Source organism: Enhydra lutris, unplaced genomic scaffold, assembly GCF_002288905.1.
Source record: "Enhydra lutris kenyoni isolate GAN:26980312 unplaced genomic scaffold, ASM228890v2 scaffoldscaffold26, whole genome shotgun sequence".
Classification (NCBI taxonomy): domain Eukaryota; kingdom Metazoa; phylum Chordata; class Mammalia; order Carnivora; family Mustelidae; genus Enhydra; species Enhydra lutris.
Genome location: NW_019154110.1, coordinates 24,259,096 through 24,267,857, shown reverse-complemented (window position 1 = coordinate 24,267,857; position 8,762 = coordinate 24,259,096). Strand labels below are relative to the sequence as shown.

General features: G+C 50.1%; 1 protein-coding gene across 1 annotated transcript; it reads left to right on the top strand.

Annotated features, from left to right (window-relative positions):
- The first annotated feature begins 5,696 nt into the window (after positions 1–5,696).
- Positions 5,697–8,215, top strand: LOC111151536 (pre-mRNA-splicing factor CWC25 homolog). The gene is made up of 2 exons (XM_022509597.1): positions 5,697–6,053; positions 6,774–8,215. The coding sequence occupies exons 1-2, from the start codon at positions 5,872–5,874 to the stop codon at positions 6,886–6,888; spliced, it is 297 nt and encodes a 98-aa protein (XP_022365305.1). The 5' UTR covers positions 5,697–5,871; the 3' UTR covers positions 6,889–8,215.
- Positions 8,216–8,762: the final 547 nt, after the last annotated feature.

Below are 8,762 nucleotides of genomic sequence, written 5' to 3'. Positions count from 1 at the left end.
CAGTCATGGCCAGCAGGGGTGCACCCCACCAGCACCTTGGAGGGCGACGTCCAAGCCTGAGGTTATTTCGGGGTCACTTGAGTAGGGGACCCACGAAATCCAGTTTGGAGGCTTGATTTGGGGATCGCCTGCCCCGGGCTTTGGGGGCATTTTCCTTCGCAAACCTGCCTCCCCTGGCCTTCCTCAGGAGTGGCGTCCTGAGCGTCCTTCAGGGCCTCTGCCCAGCTGCTGAGTGACCCAGGACCGAGCCACGTGTCCTCCTGTGACGCCGTCAGAGCAGTCTGGTCTGGCTAGGACGGCAGCAGCCCTGGGTCGGAACTGGGGACTTAGGATGAGATATGATGGAACTTGTACATAACCCCGCACATGCGAAGCGAGTCTGTGGAAGCATTTGGAACAAATGGATTGGTTTCCTGTGGCTCCCTCCAAACCTGGCCGGGCTCAGCTCCTGGAGCAGGAACCAGTGCCGTGTCGGGGCCCTACCCACAGCTTTCAGGTCAGGGAGGAAGGGAGGCCACATTCTTGGAGCCCACTGGGACTGCTGGAACCTTTCTGGAAGAGGCAGACAGATCAGACAGCCCCGGCCCCGCAAAGGGGCGAGACCACCAAGTGACTTGGGGAAGAACTTGGAACCAAGTGGCTCATGGAGAAAACCAGTCAGACTTAGGAAGAGATTATGTAGGAATAATGTCTGGACTTGATTTCCCCACCTCCTAATCAAGAATGAAAATTTGGATCTGCCCCTCAGGAGGCCCAGCGTCTTCAGAGCCTGGTGGCCTGTCCCCCCTCCCCCTGCTGCGGCCACAGCCTTGGGCTCCCGGCGGCTTCCTGCGCTGGGTCTGCTGATCATGTTGCCATCATGTGTATGAAAAGTGTAACACGATCCTTCAGTTAAAGATGAGCTACCCGGTATCTAGCTTCTTTAACATTGAGTTTTTGTGTTTTCGTGGGTTTCTTTTTTTTTTTTTTTTTCCTGGTATATTGTTTACATTTTGAGAGTAGCATTCTGTTTCAAATGCTCTTTTTGTTTTTCTGACAGTATTGTTGTTTGGGTAAAAAATCTGAGCTGTGGTTGGGTGGATTTGAGGTGGGGTTTTTTTTGTTTTTTGTTTTTAAGGTCATTCTCTGTGCTATCTTCAAAACCTTGGGTTTGGCCCTCTAATTCCTTTGGCATTCAAGTGTTCAAAAACTGTTTATTTTGGTTTATACCAGTTTTCTTTCTCTTTTTGTAATGATGCAGGTATATTTGGGTTGTGGTCTGAATGTGGAGAAAGTGAACTGGTCCCCAAGCTTTCGTCTGCCCCCATTCCTTTCTCCGAGCCCCACCGTTCCCTCTGTGGGCTGTAGAAGGCATCCGAGGGCAAGGGACTAGGCTCAGCCTTCCTCTCTGGAGCCCCGAAGAAAAGCTCCAACAGTCTCCCAGCACCCCGGAATAGTTTGGGGTTTCCCAAGAACAAGGGTGTAAGAATAGGACAGGACTGCTGGAGTGGAGCCTGGATGGGGAAGCCCGTGTGCAGTTCCTCTCCGTTCCCCACTCTAACCACCTAGCCGCTCACAGCTTCTCCCGTCCTGAAGCCTACGGCTGAGAAACCCATTTCCCAGGCCTCCCAGCCCAAGCGAGGGTTCTCTGGAAATTCCACTTAGACCACTAGATGAAGGCCTCTGGCCCTTGTTCCTTTTAATGAACCACTGAGTCTTTGTCCCCCAGTGCAAGCTCCTTCCCTGTGCCCTGCGTTTTGGGGGTCCCGGGCAGAAGCCAGCAGTTCCAGGAGCAGCTGAAGCAGCACTCCGTCTCTCCTTATCTAGCTCAGGGGTTACTGGTCTGTGGCGGGTGCCACGAGTCGCCCCTGTGGCTGTTCTCAGTGACACCCCCTAAGTTTCCACCACAGGCAGCTCTTCCTTCCCTCTCCCTTCCTCCTCTTCCTTTCTCTTGCCTGTGCTTTAGGCCTCAAACTGGTCCCCTGGTCGTGCTCAGGCCTGGGGACTACAGACTCCTACCCTAATGACGTTCCCCTCTTCAGTCTGCCAGGACCTGCCCCGGGGAGGTGGACCAAAGACCCGGGACTTTTCTCAGCAGCCAATCCCACCCCTCCACCCCCTGTTGTCTTTTTACTAATTCAGGTTGGGAGGGAAAAAACTTCAGCACTCCCTAGCATTTGAGCTACTCAAGCGTTAGGGGCAGAAGGGACCGTGTGTTTCAGCAGCCTTTACAGCTCTGGCCTTAGAGCTGTGGCTCCCCCGAGTCTAGGGACCTCAATTCCTTTTGACAGAAATGTGGGGAGGGTGGGTCCAGCCTGAGCACAGGAATCATAGGGAAAACCCATTGGAACAACTGCCCCCAAATCCACCAGCTGTCTGCAGGGGGCAGGGACATGGCCCACCCTCCCTCAAGAGACATGCCATGGAGGAATAGTGCCTCCAAAGGGAAGAGGAGACTCAGCTGTCCCCAGTGGGTCGTGCTGAGATCCTTGGGAGGCAGGAGAGGAAACTTCCAGAGGACCCCCCTTCCCCTGCACAGAGCTGTTCCGTGAGTTGTGAACCAGCAGCCTTTAGCGGGGGGGGGCGGAGCTGCTCGGCACACCCGAACATCAGGTCAGATTACTGTCATCAAAAAGTGTGAATGAAGCTTAGACTGACTTCGTGGGGGAGCGGGATACACTAGCACCCGTCATATGTCCGTGACTTCTTGGTTTCCTCACTGCGACCTCCATTTTTTTAAAATAGGAATTTTCAGCCCCTTGTGCTTGTCTAATGTCTGCTCGGAACAGTTCGAGACCCTGTTACTGTTTTAAAATGCATGCATGTTAAGACGAATCTCCAGCCCAAGGAACAAATAAAACTCAAAAGGCTTTGTGTACACATCTGTCATGGGTGAGTCCTTTAGAAATGAGCCTTCATTTTTTTTTTTTTTCAGAGTTAAAAGGTTGGGGTCCCAGTTTCATAGGTTGCTTGGACAAAATCCATGTGTGACTTGAGTTTGGAGAAAGCATATAGGCTAGGACGTTGGCCGCCTACTTCCAGATTGGCCTGGTGAGCAAGGAGCACGGGCACCAGAGCAGAGCGGGTCCGCCATCAAGATCTTACTGCGCATATCGAGAAGTGGACAAACCGCTTGCCCCTCACTTCTCCAGCTGGGTAAGACCAACAGTGGCGAGGAGCTACATGCCTACGACAACTGTCCCAGCTCTCCCCTAAGTAGCTACATAGTCACTTCTGTGTATCTCCTGTTCTCTAGGTAAACGCTTAGCTCAGAAGCCGGGGGTTCTCCCATGTGGTCCTCGACCAGCAGTATCAGCAGCAGCTGCGAATCAGAAATAGAAACTCCCCAGTCCCTCTGCAGGTCTGAATCAGAAACGGTTCTAACAGGCCCTCCAGGTGGTTCTGATGGAGGCTCAAGTTTGGGAGCCACCACCCCAGCTTGCAAGCTGGAATCATTTGGGAAGCTTTTAGGAGAGACAGGTGCCCAGGCCTTTAAAAGCTAGTTAGGTCAGAATCTTGAGGGAGGGAATCAAAGTATCTGTGACTAACATGCGGCCAAGGTTAAGAAACGCTGAACCACAAGGATATTACTTGTGGCTACTTGGCCCAGTTTCTTCCTGAAACAATGAAAGATTTAAGTTTTCAAGCAGAGTACGGTGAAAAGGATTCTAGGCTTCGGGGTCAAATGGAATATGGGTTTTCATCGTTGCTCCTAAAGTGGCCTTGAGCAAATTAACTGCTGTAAGTCATCATGATGATTGAATTCTAGGATGTGTAAAGCATTGCCAGGCCTAGCACCCAGCAGGCACTCAGCGAGGTGTACCAGCAGAGGGCGCTGCAAGTCCGCAAGAAAACCCAAGGGCTGCGCGGGGCCCTGAGGAGCTCTTTGTAACTCTCCAGCTGGGGACAAAGATCTCTGGTAGGAGACCCAAACACAAAGAAGCAGAAGTGAAAGAAAAGCTATTTATTTATTTAAAAAAAAAAAAAAAAAAAAAAGAGGGTTAGTCCATGCGGGCCTTCAGTGTCCTGGTGGTGATTTTGTCCTTCTCACTGCAGGGGGAGAAAGTCACAAAACATCTACATGATTCTAGAATGCAGAACAAAGAGCTGTGCTGCCAACTCTAGGTTTAACTGTTTTGCTCCTGTTACATTAACAGCCTGTCTGCTAAGCCTGGGATGAGAAAGGGGAGGAAGGAGAGGAAGGCGAAACAGGGAGTCGAGTGAAGGAACCCCACAGCGGGACGCAACCAGAGCCTAGGTGACTTGGGGCTTGACGCGCAGCCCTCCAGGGAAGGGCAGGAGCCCCCGCCCCCCAAGCCCAGAGAAAAAGTCACAGGACACAGGAAGGAGGTGTGTTGCGTTTCATCCCAAGGAACACAAAGGACCCCAGTGGTCAATTCTCCGTATCAGCCGCGGTCTGTTTGTCACGATAATTAAGCAAGCTCTCCCACCACAAGAGGTCCAAAAGCTTATTTTGGGATGTGCCCCAGAAGAGCTGTTGGGAGGACTTCTACTTCATCGGATCAGGTTCCCGGAGGCAGCTCCAGACAAGTGAGGGGCTATGGGGGATGGCAGGGAGGGAACTGGCTGGGTTGGAAACTTTGTTCCGGGAGCTCAGAGTATCACCCTGTTGGGGCTCAGGATGTCACCCAGAAACAGGAGCTGGGAGGGGAGGGAGTCGCCTGGAGCTCCCAACAATGTGCAGTCGCTCTGCTGTGGCTCACCCCCACGCAGGCCCCTGAGACTTCAGGGATACTTAAGAAAGCAGTGTCCACTGTGAGCAGGTGGGGTGGAGGGCGGAGGACTCAGGGTCATGGAGCCTCACCTACCGAGCCCAAGGGAACCGGGTGGATTTCTACTATCCCAAGCCTGCTACAAGTGCCTTCCCTCCCTCACACCTGCTCAGGGGGATGGAAAGAAGAGGTATTTGTCTGGGAAGGGAAAGGCAGGGGTCTGCAAAGCTTCTCTGCTCTTCCCAACTCTACTCACATGATGTGCACGATGACGCCCATGCCCGACACTGCGTCCCGGTCCACGGCATTCAGCATGGCTTGCGAGATGGTTTCAAACAGGTGTTCTGGATCCTGCCCCCAAAACAGAAGCCTTGGCCCCAGAGCCTTGGACCCTAACTTGGCTTGACCCCTTAACTCTTTTTTTTCTGGGCTCAAGGTCCCCAACTCTGGCTATACCCATGCCTGAAGTGAGGGGTGGTTCCCAGGCTCCCCCGGAGGAAGCAGGGTGTGTGAGGCAAAGTGAAGAAGAACGTAAGCCCTGAGCTTCCTTCACTAACCAGCAGTGACCTTGGGCAAGTTACACATGCCTCTACTAAGCTCAATCCCTTCTTCTGTAAAATGAGGCGAATCCCTGTTTGACTTCCACGTGCTTTACACTGAGCAGAGAGCCCGATGCGGGACTCGATCCCAGGACCCTGAGATCATGACCTGAGCCGAAGGCAGCGGCTTAACCCACTGAGCCACCCAGGCGCCCCTGGCATCTGCATTCTAACTTATGCCTAAAGTGGTGTATTCCTGGGCTATGTCCATGGATTTCTAAGCATATCCAGTAGGTAGATGGTAGATGTCAGCAGTCACATGGCTAACTTAGTCCTGTGTTCTTCAATAAGTTGTTGAGCAAACAATCGGAATATTTTGTATTTTATGTTTAGAAATACCACTCCAGAGATTACTGAGAGAGAGAGTATGAAAGTCTTTGAAATTTGGATGAAACCACCTGCCCAAGGTATTAGGAAAGAAGGAGACTCGTGCTGAGGGTGGCCCTGGGTTGAGCATTTCCATAGAGAGAGCAGGGCGGTGGAGAGCCTGGGGTCCTACCTAATTTGTTGTCCCTGTACTGTATGGGTGTTTTTGCTGGGAGAGAAGTAGACCTGATAGGATGGTTTTTGTGTTCAACAGAAAGCTCTCATCGGAGGAACTAGAGCGAAAACGTCAAGAGATGATGGAAAATGCCAAGTGGCGGGAGGAAGAGAGGCTGACCATCCTCAAGAGGCACGCCAAGGATCATGAACGGGAGCAGAGGCTGGAGAAGCTGGGCTCCAGGGATGGGAAGTTTATCCAGTGAGTGCATCTTCTTTTTTTTTTTTTTTTTTTTTTAAGATTTCATTTATTTATTTGACAGAGATCACAAGCAGGCAGAGAGGCAGGCAGAGAGAGAGGAGAAAGCAGGCTCCCCACTGAGCAGAGAGCCCGATGCACAGCTTGATCCCAGGACCCTGGGATCATGACTTGAGCTGAAGGCAGAGGCTTTAACCCACTGAGCCATCCAGGCGCCCCCAGTGAGTGCATCTTCTTGCTGCCTGATGGCTTTCATGGCTGTGGTCCCAAGGAGGCAACTGGGCAGCGGATTCATTCATTGTGTTCCTGGTGTTTCGATGTCTGTGCAGTGAGAATGGGGAGATCAGCCTCCAGGCCACCTTTGTTACTACTCCCAGCATCTAGCTAGACAGTGGGGTATTTCTGATTTGAAGGAAGGAGAAGTGAATTGGTATTTTCATTGGATCTCCTTGCTTTCCATTTAAGTAAGAATTCATGGCTCAGGAGGCCTTTTTCCAATGAGGCTTTACCTGGTTTTTCAAAACAGATAACTTTTCCCTGTTGGACGTTGGTTTAAAAAAATTGAGTTCCAGTTGGAGTCCACTCCAAAGTTACCTATATGAGCTTAAAAGAGCTTAGGTTTCTACATCTGCTTTATGGTTGGCAACCTGTTTCTTCTAAGTCTGCCAGATAGGTGACCACTTGACAAATATGTTACTCACAGATATTCTCCTGTCTTCCTAGCCGCATGAAGCTGGAGAGTGCATCTTCCTCCTCCCTGGAGGATAGGGTGAAACGGAACATCTACTCTCTACAGAGAACCTCAATAGCTCTGGAGAAGAACTTTATGAAAAGATAAAAGCTATCCCCTCTCTTGCTGGCTTTCCTGAATTTTCCAGGGAGGCTATTGATCCCTTAAAAATTCTCTTTATAAGAGTTCAAGTGACTTCTTGCACAGTTGTCAAAGCACCACTGTTCAAAGTGACTCTCTTCCGGTGATTCCTGAAACAGCTTACTTCCTTTGAGAACCAGTGCAACGCACTTTATGGGACACTCAGTAACTTTTGCTGAGTGCCTTGTAGGTTTTAATGGGTGGGCACTGGACACTCTAGGTGTGAGCACTCACCCTGCTCTGGAAGGCTGTTTCCTGTGGTCATGATACTTCTTATGCCACTTTATTCCCCGCTGTGAGAACTGTGTGCCTCAGTGTAGACCAGACCTTGCAGAAACCTCTCTCCGGAGTTGCCCAGATAGACTGTGCTTGGTGGGATAAATGAACATCTTTCTTGATTTAGAAGATCATGTGACAGAATGCTGTCAGCTTAGGGCAGAGCCAAGGAGAGACAAAGAATCTGGAAGGGGACACAATCCAAAAAAGCACTAAATGAGCTGTTGAACTATTTGGACTGTCTTTTGAACTGTAAAAAGTATAGTGTGTATGTGTACAAATGTATAATTTTTACATGCTTTTTAAAAAAGTTAGCTTTGTGAGAACATCTTGTTTGGTAAGTGACTTTACTATATAATGGAACCATATTGTATCTTGTTACCGAGTAATACAGTAATGCAGGTCAGCTTTTTTTCCCCTCTGAATCCAGCTAGTTTAGGAGGAGCCTGGGTTTGTAGATAGGATCCAGGGGATCTATCCTGTTACACTGCTTACAGGCTCCCATGTGGGCAGTGCAGCCGTGAAGTCAAATGATTTTAGGAGTTAGGACCAAATTACCAGTGTGCTCCCACCCTGGCTCTTAAAATAAAATGGAAGCTGTTTTATTTCATGGCTTCCTTTTAATCATGTAGTAATCTTATTACAATTCTATATTTCCAGGAGTTTGCTACTATTTTTTAGTCAGGTATTAAAAACCCCCAAAACTCATGGAACCAGTCTCCTGCCTTTACTCCTTTCCCTTTTCTATTCTTTTACCAGAAGCCCTCATTTGACCCATGAACTCCTCAGGCCCTCTTGACCCACATATTAGCGGGGCTAGTTCCTTGTTCTGCTAATTCCTAATTCTGCTTAAAACGAATTTGGGTTTATATATATGTGCACTTAGATGCTAGGCACTGTAATACTTAAAACCCAGTCTCTCCCCAGAGAGAAAGTAACACTCACTTGTTATTCATTTAATCACCTCATCCTGCTTCTCTATGCTAATTATGTCTTTTATTTTATTACTTGGTAATAAAGGCTACATTTATTTTTGTAACTGTTTAAAGAACAACCACGTGCTGAGTACTGAATTTACGAATTCCCATACAGAACAATACTGACCCGCAATTTGTGTCAAATCTTTGGAGATCCGAATCTTTGGAGATCCTTCTTCCGAGAGGAATTACATAACAAAGCGTGGGCAGTTCACTCACAGATGTCGTGAAGTGTGCCAGAGAATAAGACGATTACAATTTTCTGCTGCAGGATAGGTGTCTTAAGGTGCCGCAGGTCTCTTAACTCGACCCTTTGAAGGGAAGAGGCCAATCGGCAGCTGGGTGGGTGCGGGGCCCATTCATAAAACCCAGGGCTCCGGGCCCGCGGCTCTCATTGGCCCCGGGGGAAAGGGGCGTGACCCGTAGGTGGAGCCCGCGCCAGGCCCAGGGGAGTGGGAAGATCCACACTTGGGTGGAGCGAGGGGGCGTTCCTTGGTTTTCCCGGCAGGACTTCCTTTTCCCCTCGCTGGGTTCTCCTCTCTCCCCCGGGATGGGATGGTACGTCCCACCCTCCTCGCATTCCCGCCC